Raw genomic sequence first — 18,450 nt, forward strand, 5'->3', positions numbered from 1 at the left:
TCTTTACCAGCTTGTCTACATTTCACATTGTCTAACCATGATTTTGGTGGCTAAATATAAACATTTTCGATCAAACTGTATATGCATGTTGTAATGTGATGTTACAGGAGTGTCATCGGAAGAATTCTGAGAAGGTTAGTGAAAAAATTAATATCTTTTGGCGATGTTGACTTTTATCGCTCACTTTGGCTAGAATCAATGCTGGGCTGCTAATTGCTATGTGCTAAGCTAATATAACGATTTATTGTGTTTTCGCTGTAAGACACTTAGAAAATCTGAAATATTGTCTGTATTCACAGGATCTGTGTCTTTCGATTCGTGTATGCTGTGTATTTTTACGAAATGTTTGATGATTAGTAGTTAGGTAAACACGTTGCTCATTGTAATTATTCTAGTCCATTTGTGATGGTGGGTGCAATTGTAAACTATGCCATCTACCTGAAATATGCACTTTTTTCTAACAAAACCTATCCCATACCATAAATATGTTATCAGACTGTCATCTAATGAGTTTTTTTGTTGGTTAGGGGCTATAAATATCTTAGTTTAGCCGAATTGGTGATGGCTACTGGTGTTGGTGGACAAATAAAAGATGGTGGATTATGCTAATGTGTTTTTAGGTAATAGATGTACATCTTTACATATTGTGTCTTCCCTGTAAAACATTTTAAAAATCGGAAATGTTGACTGGATTCACAAGATCTGTGTCTTTCATTAGCTGTATTGGACTTTAATGTGTGAAAGTTAAATATTTAAAAAAAATATTTTTTTTGAATTTCGCGGCACTGGTTTTTCAGTGGGGGGGGGGGGGGGGGTGTGCCGCTAGCGCCACGCTGATCCTAGACAGGTTAATGTGTGAAAGTTACATATTTCAAAAAAATATTTTTGAATTTCCCAGCGGAATGTTGTGGGGGGATTCCGCTAGCGGAACGTGTGTCCTAGAAAGGTTAAGATAGAAATGTGATTTTAGTCTTCTAAATGAGATAATAGTTTTTCATAACTTTTGCCCAGTCGGTAACCACGCCCAAGTGAGCGCAGACATTTTGTCGGCGTGATGGAGCACCCCCTTTTTACCCGAGGATAAAAGCCTTGGTAACAATATTTACATTCAGATCAGAAAACGTGAGAAGGTAGTCGGCACGTTTGAAATGGTGAGTCCTGCAGACAGACAGCATGAGCTGGATGTTACCAATGGTTGAATCTCAAAGACTCAACATGAGGTGAGAAGATAACCTCACCTATCAGACCAGAAAAGCGTGGAGCATTGGCCACACGTTCAAATGGTTATAAACTCTCAACACAAGTGAAGAAGATAAAGACCAGAACATTTTACAGTTAACAGCTGTGCATGTAAAAGGATCTAGAACTTGACTATCTACACGAGAAAGGAAGGAGAAGATCCCATCTCAGACAATCATTGGTTCATCTGAAGAAACATCCCCTACAAGCTTGAAAAACTAAGTAGGACATTGTGACCTCTGATGGAAAACCAGAACCTTACACCCATCCAGCCACTTCCTCATAGAAGTGTTGGTTGGTTTCAACAGAGAGACAACGAACAAAGACACGTAACTACATTGCATTTATTACCCAAACGGGCGGCAGTTTGTGAGCAAAGTATTATATTTACTTTGAGGGTAGTTCCTAACTGTACGATAAGTTTGACTCTCTTTGCCTCTCCCTCTCTTTACCTACCCCTACCTTTCCATATGTGTAACACGCGGTCTTATCTTGTCAGTCCACTAGGGACTTTTGTCTCATGTAAGTGTGTATGTGTATTCTTTGTTACTATTTAATTAGTTAGTAAATAAATAATGAAATGCATTTGTGTAGAACTGAATAATCAGAAAGAATGGGGTTCTTGCGGATTCAAGAAGTCTGCGACGTTCAAAATGAGACTGATATGAGGTAATGATAAATAAGTGCCTGTTATCGATATATCATTTATATATCTTCGAGTTTAATTCGGGAGATGGTAACTCATTAACTTGTTATGGATAGGGGGCAGCATTTTCACGTTTGGATGAAAAGCGTGCCCAGAGTAAACTACCTGCTACTCAATCCCAGTTGCTAATATATGTATATTATTAGTATATTTGGATAGAAAACCCTCTAAAGTTTCTAAAACTGTTTGAATGATGTCTGTGAGTATAGCATAACTAATATGGCAGGCAAAAACCTGAGAAAAAATCCAACCAGGAAGTGGGAAATCTGAGGTTGGTGGTTTTTCAACTCATTCCCTATTGAAGATACAGTGGGATATGGGTCATGTTGCTAAGGCTAAGGCTAAGGTCTGGCTAAGGCTTCCACTAGATGACAACAGTCTTTAGAACCTTGTCTGATGCTTCTACTGTGAAGTGGAGCCGAATGAGAGGGGAATGAGTCAGAGGTCTGGCAGAATGCTTTGAGCTCGTGACGCTCGTTCACACGAGAGCGAGCTCTGTTCCAGTGCTTTTCTACAGACAAAGGAATTCTCCGGTTGGAACAATATTGAAGACTTATGTTAAAAACATCCTAAAGATTGATTTTATACTTCGTTTGACATGTTTCTACGGACTGTAATATGACTTTTCGTCTGAACTTTTGCCTGGACCTGCCCGCGGGTCGTGAGTTTAGATTGTGTACTGAACGCGCGAACAAAAGGGAGAAATTTGGACATGAATTATGGACTTTATGGAACAAATCAAACATTTATTGTGGAACTGGGATTCCTGGGAGTGCAATCTGACAAAAATCATCAAAGATAAGTGAATATTTATAATGCTATTTCTGACTTATGTTGACTCCAACATGGCGGATATCTTCTTGGGTTGTGTTGGTCTCTGAGCACCGTACTCAGATTATTGCATGGTTTGCTTTTTCCTAAAAGTTTTTTTGAAATCTGACACAGCGGTTGAATTAAGGAGAAGTATATCTTTAAATCTGTGAATAACAGTTATATCTTTTATTAATGTTTATTATGAGTATTTCTGTGATTTGATGTGGCTCTGTGCAAATTCACGGGATGTTTTGGAGGCAAAGCCAAATGTAAACTGAGGTTTTGGATATAAATATGAACTTGATCGAACAAAACATACATGTATTGTGTCACATGTTGTCCCGGGAGTGTCATCTGATGAAGAATATCAAAGGTTAATTATTAATTTGATCAATATTTCTGCTTTTTGTGGCTCCTCTCTTTGGTTGGAAAATCGCTGTATGCTTTCTGTGACTAGTTGCTGACCTAACATAATGATATGTTCTGCTTTAGCCGAAAAGCTTTTTTGAAATCGGACATTGTGGTTGGATTAACGAGAATTTTATCTTTAAAATGGTGTGTAATACTTGTATGTTTGAGAGAATTGAATTATGAGATCTCTGTTGATTGAATTTGGTGCCCTGCAATTTCATTGGCTGTTGGCGAGGGGTTCCAGTCCTAGACAGGTTAAACAACTTCTTCCGTGGTGCCTCAAATTCCTAATGATTTAATTGTTACATGATTCATTTAATCGAGGAACAATTAAACACTGTTAGTTGATTCGATAAATAACAGTCATCACATTAATGATAGTCACGTCACGACAGTATTTTTATCTTTTTGTACCCCAGGGAACAATACTATACCCTAAGCGTACCTTTATTTTGAAGAGTGTATACCAACCACTGCTTTTTGTTGATTCTGTTGAATTCTCTAGTTCCTTCTGAACTCATACACTGAAGGAATGTTTCACTCATTATTTCTTTGAAAGTAATTTGAAACTGCAAATGGGAGCTGTTCCTTGTGTGATTAAAAAAGACCTTGAGGGTCTTTCAATGAGATCGAAGTCACAGGTGAAACCATTACATGGCAACGTTTCCACAAAGGCAGAAGCAATCTACTCTCTGATTGAGCCTTTCTAAATATAATACAACTCATTATGAGCAAAAGACAACACTGCATGAAAGATGACTAATTTTGCAAATCTTTCTATATTTTGGCCCAGATCTTTGCAGTTTGGGTGAAGCAGAGGATATAAACTGTGATGGATATATGGATTATCCTGTTTGAAATGTGACCTCTGTGGAATGGGGATAGAGGAAAGAGACATTTGTAGCATTTGGTACTGCAGCCTGAGGACCTTGAGAACTGAAGGGAAGATTAAAAATAACTGAAATCTCATTTGTTTTTCCACTGATAGAGTAAACCCTGCTCTATGGCTCACCAATGTTTATTTCTGGAACAAACAACCAAAGAAAGTGAGTGCCCGAGCGAAGATGCGACCTGACATAAATACCAAGCCTGCAAAGATGTGCCATGCTCCAGGTAAGTAAAGGTCATCCAAGATGTATTGCCAACATCTTTTTAAACGCAATGACAACCACCAGCCACCTCAGGTGTTAAACCTGTTATTAGGATGTTGTGTTATGTGCTTCACTCAGGTACATGGGTATCATAGCAACAACTGCAGCAGGATGAGTGTCAAAGGCAAGTTGTCAACAGTAAAGCTGGAAAAACAGGTCACAGCGTTCACAAAATGCCAAAACAAAGTTGATGGTGCCTAAAATAATCGCTCTGGTGCCAGGCAACATTATAGAAAGGATACAAATCACTGGAAAAATGCAAATGTCAGCCTTTTTTGATCCATGGGGGCTTTTTGATCCATGAGGGCTTTTGTCAATAGTCTTTGTAAGTATTGCGCAAAGGGAGAGAAGGTATTTCAACTTGATAAAACGTCCAAGTGTCCCCGCTGAAGCACAAAAAGTAATATAAGCACAATACAACCCCACAGAGAGAGGCAATTCGATGTGCATCCAGCAGCTGCTTTCCAATCCTCCCCAGATGGCACCCAGGACAAGGACAGCAGGTGATGAAATGCAATGCAACACTCCATTCCAGATGCCTAAACCACCTTAACAGAGATAACGGAGTAAACCACAACATCAGAAATGGTCTTAGATGCACAGGGGGTGGTGGCCCAAGAGGCCCTTGAGGAAAGCTCTTTAAGCCCCTCAACCCCCATGCTTCGGGGGTTCTCTCTGAAAGTGAAGGATGGAGGTGGATCTTGGTTCTTACCGTCTACACAAGCCGGACTGGCTCTCGTGGTACCTGCAATCTGACCCTTTTTGCAGGCACACCTCGCCGTCTGTCGTGCTATGGTACGCCGTGGCTGACTGCTGTCCCGGTCCAGAGTAACTATCTCACACGTACCCGCTGCCAACTGACCTAAAGACAGGAAGAGTGAAAGGAATTGATGTAAGAGAGAGATAACAATTTGAAGTGAAGTCTATTCTACATGGTGGAATTACCATTTCAAGAAAAATATTTCCAGTGTAGAAAAATTTAAGTGAAAGGTTGCATTGAATGGATACAAAGCTACAACATTAACCAATCAATCCTTCACCACCAATCAACCATTCACCACAAACTAATAGCAAAGGTCCTTTCTAATTACCTTTCCCCTCACCTCCTATAGGCTAACACCATCTCTGACAACATCACATTGCCGATAGAGGATTCCCTAGATATCCATTTATTCATCCCAGTCATATCTCAGACTGTTTCATTTCCCTTCCTCAGTGCATGGATGAGGTGGGCCAGTTGTTTGATTAGACACCAGAGATGTTGATGTATCTAAGTCCTGGGACCTTTTGACCTATCTCCTGATTGGACATTAACCTGTGTGAGTGGACTGGCCCTGGGGCATTCTCCATAGGGACTCAGTGGGTTCTCAGAGTCAGTGATTATAATTTGCAAGCACCGTGGTGTGGTAATTTAATCTGGCCCCAAGTCACAGTGTAGAGGTTCGGGGGAGTTAATTAAGTTTACTGCAGAGACACATTCAGAGTAATAGTGGGCTGTCTAGGATAGTTATTCAAAAGTACAGAGAGAAATGTTCAAGTCTCTCACAGGTTTCCTAGTTAAAAAAAAGGAGCACTACACATGTGGGCCAGTATCCACAAAGCAAGAGCTGATGTACATATACAGTGCATTCGGAAATGATTTAGACCCCTTAAATTTTTCATAATTTCGTTATGTTACAGACCTTATTCTAAAATGGATTACATTTGTTTATTCCCTAATCAGTCTACACACAATACCGCATGATAACAAAGTTTTTAGACATTTTTTCAAATGTATTACAAAACCCCGCGGAAATATCACATTTATATACAGTACTAGTCAAAAGTTGGATCACCCTTACTCATTCAAGTTTTTTATTTGTATTTTACTATTTCACACATATTAGAATAATAGTTAAGATATCAAAACTATGAAATAACACATATGGAAGCATGTAGTAACCAAAACAGCATTAAACAAATCTGTCACGTTCCTGACCTGTTTTTCCTTTTTCTTGTATTTATTTGGTTGGTCAGGACGTGAGTTGGGGTGGGTTGTCCATGTGTTATTTTTCTATGTCGGGTTGTTTGTGTTCGGCCGGGTATGATTCTCAATCAGAGGCAGCTGTAAATCGTTGTCCCTGATTGAGAATCATACTTAGGCAGCCGGGGTTCACGTGTGTGTTTGTGGGTGGTTGTATCTTGTGTCTGTATTCGTGCCACACGGGACTGTTTGTCGGTTCGTTTCTCTTTTGTCATTTTGTTTCGTTAGTGTTCCGTTTATTTTGTTAATAAATAATCATGGACACAAACCACTCCGCATATTGGTCTGATCCTTCTCGCCTCTCCTCCTCGTCTGAGGAGGAGGATTACGACGACCGTCACAAAATCAAACTATATTTGACATTTTAGATTCATAAAAGTAGCCACCCTTTGCCTTGATGACAGCTTTGCACACTCTTGGCATTCTCTAAACAAGCTTCACCTGGAATGCTTTCTGTCTTGGAGTTCCCACATATGCTGAGCACTTGTTGGCTGCTTTTCCTTCAATCTACGGTCCAACTCATCCAAAACCATCTCACGTGGGTTGAGGTCGGGTGATTATGGATGCCAGGTCATCTGATGCAGCACTCCATCACTCTTGTGGCGGCAGCTAGCCAAGTGGTTAGATTGTTGGACTTGTATCGGTTGCAGGATCGAATCCCGAGCTGACTAGGTACAAATCTGTCATTCTGCCCCTGAACAAGGCAGTTAACCCACTGTTTCTAGGCTGTCATTGAAAATAAGAATTTGTTCTTAACTGATTTACCTAGTGAAATAAAGCAAAATCATTTTTTTAACCTGTACTGCTCTGGCGTTCGGCCAGCGGAACTCCTCCCACATTCCACTGAAAAGGCAGAGTGCGAAATTCAAAAAATATTTTTTAGAAATATTTAACTTTCACACATTAACAAGTCCAATACAGCAAATGAAAGGTACACATCTTTTGAATCCAGCCAACATGTCAGATTTTTACAATGTTTTACAGCGAAAACAGCACGTATATTTATGTTAGCTCACCACCAAATACAAAAAAGGACAGACATTTTTCACAGCACAGGTAGCATGCACAAAGCCAACCTAAATAACCAAGATCCAACCAAACTAACCAACAAACAACTTCATCAGATGACAGTCTTATAACACGTTATTCAATAAATCTATGTTTTGTTCGAAAAATGTGCATATTTCAGGTATAAATCATAGTTTACATTGCAGCTACAATCAGAAATTGCACCGAAAGCAGACAGAATAATTACAGACACCAACGTCAAATACCTGAATACTCATCATAAAACATTTCTGAAAAATACATAGGTGTACAGCAAATGAAAGACAGGCATCTTGTGATTCCAGACAATATTTCCGATTTATTAAGTGTTTTACAGCGAAAACACAATATAGCCGTATATTAGCTTACCACAATAGTCAGAAACACAAGCCATTTCCCAGCAGCAAAAGTTAGCGATCGTAACAAACCAGCAAAAGATATATAATTTTTAACTAACCTTGATATGCTTCATCAGATGACAGTCCTATAACATCAGGTTATACATACACTTATGTTTTGTTCGAAAATGTGCATATTTAGAGCTGAAATCAGTGGTTATACATTATGCTGACGTAGCTACTTTTTCCCCCAACGTCCGGATATTTTTCTGACACTTTTTCTGACACACCTATTCTGACCAAATAGCTATTCATAAACATAACAAAAAAATACATGTTGTATAGGAAATGATAGATACACTAGTTCTTAATGCAATCACCGTGTTAGAATTCTAAAAATAACTTCATTACGACATAAGGCTTACGTTATGGCGAGCGAGTGCCCAAAACCTGGGCACAAAACTAATAGTACACAGTTCGACAGATATATGAAATAGCATCATAAAATGGGTCCTACTTTTGATGAGCTTCCATCAGAATGTTGTACAAGAGGTCCTTTGTCAAGAACAATCGTTGTTTGGATTTAGAACGTCCTTTTTCCCTCTTGAATTAGCAAGCGCACTAGCCAAGTGGCGCAAAGCTCTCCTTCCTGAACAAAGGCACACAACGCAACACGCCTAACGTCCCGAATAAATTTCAATAGTCTAATAAAACTATATTGAAAAAACATACTTTACGATGATATTGTCACATGTATCAAATAAAATCAAAGCCGGAGATAGTAGTCGCCTATAACGAAAGCTTTTCAGAAGGCAATTCCAGGTCCAACCTCGCGCTTTCCAGAAATCAGGAAATGGGTGATACGTCATTCCAAGAGGATTTATTCCATCTCAGACCAGGATAAACACTCCATTTCTTCTCTCACTGCCTCTTGACATCTAGGGAAAGGTGTATGACGTGCATGTATACTAATACGTATCATGCCCATTTATAGGCAGGACCTAGAACAGAGCATCGATTTCAGATTTTCCACTTCCTGGTCAGGAAGTTTGTGCCAAATGTGCCACCCACCGTCACAAATGGACTAGAATAAATACATAGAGCAACGTGTTTACCTAATTACTAATCATCAAACATTTCGTAAAAATACACAGCATACACTAATCGAAAGACACAGATCCTGTGAATACAGACAATATTTCCGATTTTCTAAGTGTCTTACAGCGAAAACACAATAAATCGTTATATTAGCATACCACATATGCAAACGTTACCAGAGCATTGATTCTAGCCAAAGAGAGCGATAACGTAAACATCGCCAAAACATATTAATTTTTTCACTAACCTTCTTAGAAGTCTTCAGATGACACTCCTGTAACATCACATTACAACATACATATACAGTTTGTTCGAAAATGTGCATATTTAGCCACCAAAATCATGGTTAGACAATGACAAAAGTTGCCCAGCTGGTCAGACAATGTCGTGCGCCATATTAGACAGTGATCTAGTCGTATACATAAATACTCATAAACGTGACTAAAAAATATAGGGTGGACAGCGATTAATAGACAATTTAATTCTTAATACAATCGCTGATTTACATTTTTTAAATTATCCTTACTTTTCAATACAGTTTGCGCCAAGCGAAGCTACGTCTAGCAAGATGGCGTCATAAGCGATTAACATTTCTCGACAGAAACACGATTTATCATAATAAATTGTTCCTACTTTGAGCTGTTCTTCCATCAGAATCTTGGGCAAAGAATCCTTTCCTGGGTCTAATCGTCTTTTGGTCGAAAGCTGTCCTCTTGCCATGTAGAAATGCCCATTGCGTTCGGCATGAACTGGAACCGTGCCCAGAGATTCACAGTGTCTCAGAAATAAATGTCCCAAAATCGCACTAAATTGATATAAATTGCTATAAAACGGTTTAAATTAACTACCTTATGATGTTTTTAACTCCTATAACGAGTAGAAACATGACCGGAGAAATATAACTGGCTACACTAATGCTTGGAAAAAGAGCAGGTCAGTGTCCACCGAGCGCCTGACGCATCTGGAAAAGAGTTCCTACCTACACGTGTTTTTGTTATATAAGGGCTGTGATTGCGCAATCGATACCATTCAAATCGTCATCACGTAAAGGCATCCAGGGGAAGACGTAAGCAGTGTCCGTATCCTGATAGCGTTCACAGTGGCCTTTAAACTGACTCCAGATCAGGGGCCAAAATGTGTGAAATATGACTCCATGTCAGGGAAATTGCTGTAGAATGAGTTCTGTTCCACTCAGAGACAAAATTCCAACGCCTATAGAAACTAGAGAGTGCTTTCTATCCAATAATAGTAATAATATGCATATTGTACGAGCAAGAATTTAGTAGGAAGCCGTTTAATCTGTAATGCAATTATGCTAATGAGAAAACAGCACCCCCTGTACTCGCAAGAAGTTAACCAGATGGGATGGCGTATCGCTGCAGAATGCTGTGGTAGCCATGCTGGTTAAGAGTGCCTTGAATTCTAAATAAATGATCGACAGTGTCACCAACAAAGCACCATCACTCCTCCTCCTCCATTCTTCACGGTAGGAACCAAACATGCGGAGATCATCTGTTCACCTACTCTGCATCTCACAAAGACACGGTGGTTGGAACCTAAAATCTCAAATTTGGACTCTTCAGACCATAAGACAGATTGCCACTTGTCTAATGTCCATTGCATTTTTTGGCCCAAGCAAGTCTCTTCTTCTTATTGGTGTCCTTTAGAATTGGTTTCTTTGCAGCAATTTGACCATGAAGGCCTGATTCACGCAGTCTCCTCTGAACATTTGATGTTGAATTGTGTCTGTTACTTGGTCTCTGTGAAGTATTTATTTGGGCTGCCATGTCTGAGGCTGTTAACTCTAATGAACGTACCCTCTGCAGCAGAGGTCACTCTGGGTCTTCCTTCCCTGTGGCGGTCCTCATGAGAGCCAGTTTCATCATAGCGCTTGATGGTTTTTGCAGCTGCACTTGAAGAATCTTTCAAAATTCTTCAAATGTTCTTTATTGACTGACCTTCAGCTTAAAGTAATGATGGACTGTCGTTTTTCTTTTCTTATTTGAGCTGTTCTGGCTATGGACTTGGTCTTTTACCAAATAGGGCTATCGTCTGTATACCACCCCTACAATGTCACAACACAACTGACTGGCTCAAACGGATTAAGAAGGAAATAAATTTCACAAATTAACCTTTATCAAGGTACACCTGTTAATTGAAATGCATTCCAGGTGACTAGCTCATGAAGCTGGTTGATAGAATGCCAAGAGTGTGCAAAGCTGTCATCAAGGCAAAGGGTGGCTACTATGAATAATTTCAAATTTAAATTATATTTTGATTTGTTTAACACATTTTTGGTTACTAGATGATTCCATATGTGTTCTTTCATAGTTTTGATGTATTCACAATTTTTTTTACAGTGCATAAAATAGTCAAAATAAAGAAAAACCCTGGATTGAGTAGGTGTGTGTTTACATTTTTGACTGGTACTGTAAGTATTCAGACCCTTTACTCAGTACTTTGTTGAAGCACCTTTGGCAGCGATTACAGCCTTGAGTATTCTTGGGTATGACGCTACAAGCTTGGCACACCTGTATTTGGGGAGTTTCTCCCATTCTTCTCTGCAGATCCTCTCAAACTCTGTCAGGTTGAATGGGGAGCGTCGCTGCACAGTTATTTTCAGGTCTCTCCAGAGATGTTCGATCGGGTTCAAGTCCGGGCTCTGGCTGGGCCGCTCAAGGACATTCAGAGACTTGTCCCGAAGTCACTTCTGCATTGTCTTGGCTTTGTGCTTATGGTCGTTGTCCCATTGGAAGGTGAACTTTCACCCCAGTCCATGCTACTGAGCGAACTGGAGAAGATTTTAATCAAGGATCTATTTGTGCTTTGCTCCATTCATCTTTACCTTGATCCTGACTTGTCTCCCAGTCCCTGACACTGAAAAAACATCCCCATAGCATGATGCTGCCACCACCATGCTTCACCGTAAGGATGGTGCCAGGTTTCCTCCAGACGTGACGCTTGGCATTCAGGCCAAAGTGTTCAATCTTGGTTTCATCAGACCAGAGAATCTTGTTTCTCGTGGTCTGAGACTCCTTAAGGTGCCTTTTGGCAAACTCCAAGTGGGCTATCATGTGCCTTTTACTGAGGAGTGGCTTTCATTTGGCCACTCTATGATAAAGTATTGATTGGTGGAGTGCTGCAGAGATGACTGTCCTTCTGGAAGGTTCTCCCATCTCTGTCAGAGTGACCATAGCTTCTTGGTCAACTCCCTGACCAATGACCTTCTCCCCTCAATTGCTCAGTTTGGCCAGGCAGCAAGCTCTAGGAAAAGTCTTGGTGGTTCCAAGCTTCTTCCATTTAAGAATGATGGGATGGAGGCCACTGTGTTCGTTCTGAACCTTCAATTCTGCAATCATTTCTTGGTACCGTTCCCCAGAGCTGTGCCTTGACACAATCCTTTCTCGGAGCTCTAAGGCCAATTTCTTCGACCTCATGCTTGGTTTTTGCTCTGACATGCACTGTCAAATGTGGGACCTTATATAGACAGGTGTTTGCCTTTCCAAATCATGTCCAATCGATTGAATTTCCATAGGTGGACTCCAATCAAGTTGTCATTGTGTGTAAATTGCTGAGGAAATGTTTGATTTAATCCATTTTAGAATAAGGCTGTAATGTAACAAAATGTGGAAAAAGTCAAGAGGTCTGAATACTTTCCAAATGCACTGTAAATACATTGGAATTGGCCTTCCATACAACTATTTCCATATAACGCAGTTCCAAGACATTGTATTTGACTTGTTCCACACCTGTTAGTACACTGTAAAACGTCAATGCCTAACTCATTAAAGAAATTGACTAGTGCTACTCAAACATCTGCAAAGGTCACTAGAACTCAAATAAAAAAGGTGGTACTATGTCAATAAGATTACTTATTACTTAATGTTTTTGAGTACTGTTAACAACTTTTAGGTTATTGAGGAAATATAATTTTTTATTTGTGTTCTGCTAATCTAAATGATTGAGTTTTTACAATTTATGATTATTTAATATTTTAAAGTCAATGTAACATTTATTAATAAGTTGATCTTACTTGATTCTATTACGTTTTACGTCTTTACTTAAAATCATAAGGTAGTTGTCATACACACTGATATTTGGGTAAAAAACACCTGATTTTGTTGTGCTGATATTGAGGAATTATTTTTTTGCAAGTTATGAATACGTAACAGTGTCATGTGGTACCCAATGTTGTATGTACGTTTGAAGAAATAAAAATATATTTCTAAAATAGCATTAAGCAGTTTATTGCGCGATGAGGTGTAATTGCTCATTGGGAACTGATATATAAAAACGTTTGGACAAACCGACGTTCAACAATGAGACGAGCCATTCCCACCAGCAGCAAGATCTTGTGCACCATTCTTAATGATAGAGGCTAACGCATCTCAGGCCCAGAAGCTAAGATATACATATTATTACTAGATTTGGATTGAAAACACACTGAAGTTTCTAAAACTTTTTGAATGATGTCTGTGAGTATAACAGAACTCATATGGCAGGCAAAAACCTGAGAAAAAATACAACCAGGAAGTGGGACATCTGAGGTGTGTAGGTTTTCAAGTATTTGCCTATCCAATATACAGTGTCTATGGGGTCATATTGCACTTCCTACGGCTTCCACTAGATGCCAAGAGTCTTTAGAACCTAGTTTCGGGCTTCTACTGTGAAGGGGGAGAGAATAAGAGCTGTTTGACAAGGGGTCTGGCAGAAGGCCATGAGCTCAGTCAGGCGAGCGTGCCCGAGAGAGTTAGCTGCGTTCCTTTTCATTTCTAAAGACAAAGAAACTGTCCAGTTGAAATATTACTGAAGATGTATAATAAAAACATCCTAAAGATTGATTCTATACATCGTTCGATGTCACGCCCTGGCCTTAGTATTATTTGTTTTCTTTATTATTTTAGTTAGGTCAGGGTGTGACATGGGGTATGTGTGTGTTTGGGGTATTATATGGTAGAGGTGGTGTTGGTTGTAGTGTATGGGTTTGTGTTGAGTGTATGTATCTAGCTGTGTCTATGGGTGTGTGTAGTTTTCTAGGAAAGTCTATGGTTGCCTGAATGGGTTCTCAATTAGAGACAGCTGGTTTCTGTTGTCTCTAATTGGGAACCATATTTAAGGCTGCCATAGGCTTTAGCTGTTTGTGGGTCATTGTATATGTATATGTCGAACGTAAGTAGTGTGTGTGTGTGCACTTGCGTTTTAAGTTTCACGATCGTTTGTTGTTTTTTGTTAGTGTGTATAAGTGTTACGTGTTCATCTTCGTCGTTATAATTAAAGAAGATGTATTCAAGTCATGTTGCGCCTTGGTCCTCTCATTCATGTCAACACGATCGTGACAGAATGACCCACCAATCTACGACCAAGCAACATGACCAGCGGCAACAGGATCAAGGCATTAAGGATTCATGGACATGGGAGGAGATTTTAGATGGTAAGGGACCTTGGGCACAACCGGGAGAATATCGCCTCCCTCGTGAAGAGCTGGAGGCAGCGAAAGCCGAGAGGAGGCGATATGAGGAGGCAGCACGGAGGCAAGGCTGGAGACCCGCGAGTACTACCCAAAAATTTCTTGGGGGGGGGGGCATAGAGGTAGTGGGCCGAGGGCAGGTAGGAGACCTGCGCCCACTTTCCAGGCTAACCGTGGAGAGCGGGAGTACGGGCGGACACCGTGTTACGCAGTAGAGCGCACGGTGTCTACTGTACGTGTTCATAGCCCGGTGCGGGTTATTCCACCTCCCCGCACTGGTAGGGCTAGATTGGGCATTGAGCCAGGTGCCATGATGCCGGCTCAACGCGTCTGGTCTCCAGTGCGTGTCCTCGGGCAGGTATACATGGCACCTGCCTTACGCATGGTGTCCCCGGTTCGCCTACATAGCCCGGTACGGGTTATTCCACCTTCCCGCACTGGTCGGGCGACGGGGAGCATTCAACCAGGTAAGGTTGGGCAGGCTCGGTGTTCAAGGGAACCAGTACGCCTGCACGGTCCGGTATTTCCGGCGCCACCTCCCCGCCCCAGTTCAGTTCCACCAGTGCCTACACCACGTAACAGGCTTCCAGTGTGTCTCCAGAGCCCTGTTCCTCCTCCACGCACTCGTCCTATGGTGCGTGTCTCCAGCCCAGTGCCTCCAGTTCCGGCACCACGCACTAAGCCTCCTGTGCGTCTCCAGAGTCCTGTGCATCCTGTTGCTGCTCCCCGCACTAGCCCTAAGATGCGTGTCCCCAGTCCGGTACCACCAGTTCCGGCCCCACGCACTAGGCCTAATGTTCGTCCCCAGGGTCCAGTATGCCCTGTTCCTTCTCCCCGCACTAGCCTGAAAGTGCGTGCCTTTAGCCCGGTGCCTCCAGTTCCGGCACCACGCACCAGGCCTACAGTGCGCCTCATCCGGCCAGAGCCATCCGTCTCCCCAGCGCCGTCTGAGCCATCCGTCTCCCCAGCGCCGTCTGAGCCATCTGTCTCCCCAGCGTCATCTGAGCCATCCGTCTGTCCAGAGCCATTAGAGCCGCCCGTCTGTCCGGAGCCGCTAGAGCCATTCGTCAGTCAGGATCTGCCAGAGCCGCCAACCAGACAGGATCTGCCAGAGCCGCCAACCAGACAGGATCTGCCAGAGCCGCCAACCAGACAGGATCTGCCAGAGCCGCCAACCAGACAGGATCTGCCAGAGCCGTCAGCCAGCCATGAGCGTCCAGATCTGACAGCCAGCCATGAGCGTCCAGATCCGTCAGCCAGCCATGAGCGTCCAGATCCGTCAGCCAGCCATGAGAAGCCGGATCCGTCAGCTAGCCATGAGCAGCCAGATCCGTCAGCCAGCCATGAGCCGTCATCCAGCCAGGATCTGCCCATTATCCTGGTGCTGCCCCTTATCCTGGTGCTGCCCCTTATCCTGGTGCTGCCCCTTATCCTGGTGCTGCCCCTTATCCTGGTGCTGCCCCTTAGTCCGGTGCTGCCCCTTGGTCCGGTGCTGCCCCTTGGTCCGGTGCTGCCCCTTAATCCAGTGGGGTTAATGTGGAGGGTGGTCATTTGGGGGCGGCTACGTAAGCGGGTAGTGAATAAGGTGGGGTGGGGATCACGACCAGTGCCGGAGCCGCCGCCGTGGAAGGACGCCCACCCAGACCCTCCCCTAGACTATGTGCTGGTGCGCCCGGAGTTCGCACCTTAAGGGGGGGTTATGTCACGCCCTGGCCTTAGTATTATTTGTTTTCTTTATTATTTTAGTTAGGTCAGGGTGTGACATGGGGTATGTGTGTGTTTGGGGTATTATATGGTAGAGGTGGTGTTGGTTGTAGTATATGGGTTTGTGTTGAGTGTATGTATCTAGCTGTGTCTATGGGTGTGTGTAGTTTTCTAGGAAAGTCTATGGTTGCCTGAATGGGTTCTCAATTAGAGACAGCTGGTTTCTGTTGTCTCTAATTGGGAACCATATTTAAGGCTGCCATAGGCTTTAGCTGTTTGTGGGTCATTGTAAATGTATATGTCGAACGTAAGTAGTGTGTGTGTGTGCACTTGCGTTTTAAGTTTCACGATCGTTTGTAGTTTTTTGTTAGTGTGTATAAGTGTTACGTGTTCATCTTCGTCGTTATAATTAAAGAAGATGTATTCAAGTCATGTTGCGCCTTGGTCCTCTCATTCATGTCAACACGATCGTGACAGTTCGACATGTTTCTACGAACTGTAATGGAACTTTTTGACCTTTCGTCTGGCCTGCGCCTCGTGAATTTGGATTTGTGAACTAAACGCACAAACAAAAAGGAGGTATTTGGACATAAATTATGGACTTTATCGAACAAAACAAACATTGTGGAACTGGGATTCCTGGGAGTGCATTCTGATGATCATCAAAGGTAAGTGAATATTTATAATGCTATTTCTGACTTCTGTTGACTCCACAACATGGTGGGTATCTGTATGGCTTGTTTTGGTGCTGTACTCAGATTATTGCATGGTGTGCTTTTTCCGTAAAGCTTTTTTGAAATCTGACACAGCGGTTGCATTAAGGAGAGGTTTATCTATAATTCCATACATAACACTTGTATCTTTTATCAATGTTTATTATGAGTATTTCTGATCCCGTTTCGATCCCATTAAGCACATTTTTACTCCTGAACTTATTTAGGCTTGCCATATCAAAGGGATTGAATACTTGTTGACAGAAGACATTTTAGCTTTTCATTTTTTATTAATTTGTAAAAAAAATAATCTAAAAACAGAATTCCACTTTGACATTATGCAGAATGGTGTGTGTAGGTCTGTTACAAAAAGTTTAAATGTAATCCATTATAAATTCAGGCTGTAAGTCAAAGGGTGTGACTACTTCACTGAAGGCACTGTACGTACATGTAGTTCATTGCTCCCCAACACTGGTAGCTATAACACAAATCACTGTCATCTACACTGTCCATGAACAACCAATGGCCTCTTGAGCTATTCCATAGCCCTGGTGCACTCTATAGGAAACAGTGAAGGTTACAATCCATTGTCACACTACCACATACTGTTAGAAATGCCCCGGGACATGTGATCCATGAGGCTGAGGAACAATCACCTGTGCTACACATGTACCTCGTCCACCACCTTAAAAGGTAGATGGAGTCTCATCACTCATGACAAGCGAGCCATGAATATTAACCCATTAGAATTGGCCATGCCTTTTATGTTGCTTTAGGGAGAGAAAGCGAAGGTCCAAGTTTTCCATAAATATACATTATGCTGCCATAAAATAGACCTGTCACATTAATGACGGCTAGATTGAGATATACACTGTGTACAAAACATTACGACACCTTCCTAATATTGACCTGCACCCCCCTTTTTTGCTCAGAACAGCCTCAATTTGTCAGGTCATGTTGACTCCAATGCTTCCCCCAGTTGTGTCAAGTTGGTTTGATGTTTTTTGAGTGGTGGACCATTCTTGATATACATGGCAAACTGTTGAGTGTGAAAAACCCAGCACTGTTCCAGTTCTTGACACACTCAAACCGGTGCACCTGGCATCTACTACCATACCCCATTCAAAAGCACTTAAATATTTTGTCTTGCCCATTCACCCTCTGAATGGCACAATCCATGTCTCAATTGTCTCAAGGCTTAACAATCATTCTTTAACCTGTCTCTTCCCCTTCATCTACACTGATTGAAGTGGATTTAACAAGTGACATCAATAAGGGATCATAGCTTTCACCTGGTCCGTCTATGTCATGTAAAGAGCAGGTGTTCCTTATGTTTTCTACACTTAGTGTATGCAGAGATGGACTTTGTTGGGGAAATTAAAATGTCATTCAATAGCTTAAAGATGGATATGGATTTGAAGTCTCTAATGTATAACTACATAATCAATATGATTATTGACATCTTACTAGGGCGCTTTGTGGGTATGTGTACATTCCCTGCCTTGTTTTGATTTAATTCTCATTTGGATTGATTTGTAGATTGCAAATAAAAACTACCATTCTTGTCCATGAAAATTGTTTTATGCTGCATACTGTTTCTCCTTCTCAAGGCTTCAGCAAAAAAACAGCCTTCAGCAATGAAAGCAGATTATTTTATTTAGTATCACAGCATGCCTATCTACCAAAAGGGGTTGATTTGTCCTTTTGCTGTTCAAATTGAGGCAAAGAAAACATCGGTTA

General features: G+C 41.6%; 1 protein-coding gene across 3 annotated transcripts in view; it reads right to left on the minus strand.

Annotated features, from left to right (window-relative positions):
• Positions 1–18,450, minus strand: part of LOC129862727 (chemokine-like protein TAFA-5) — a 200,479-nt gene that overhangs the window by 88,609 nt on the left and 93,420 nt on the right. For all 3 annotated transcript variants that reach the window (XM_055934639.1, XM_055934638.1, XM_055934640.1), the window contains exon 2: positions 5,033–5,182. In XM_055934639.1, the coding sequence (XP_055790614.1) occupies positions 5,033–5,182 (150 nt within the window). The remainder of the gene's footprint in view (positions 1–5,032; positions 5,183–18,450) is intronic.

This window comes from Salvelinus fontinalis, chromosome 9 (genome assembly GCF_029448725.1).
Source record: "Salvelinus fontinalis isolate EN_2023a chromosome 9, ASM2944872v1, whole genome shotgun sequence".
In the NCBI taxonomy this organism is placed as follows: Eukaryota; Metazoa; Chordata; class Actinopteri; order Salmoniformes; family Salmonidae; genus Salvelinus; species Salvelinus fontinalis.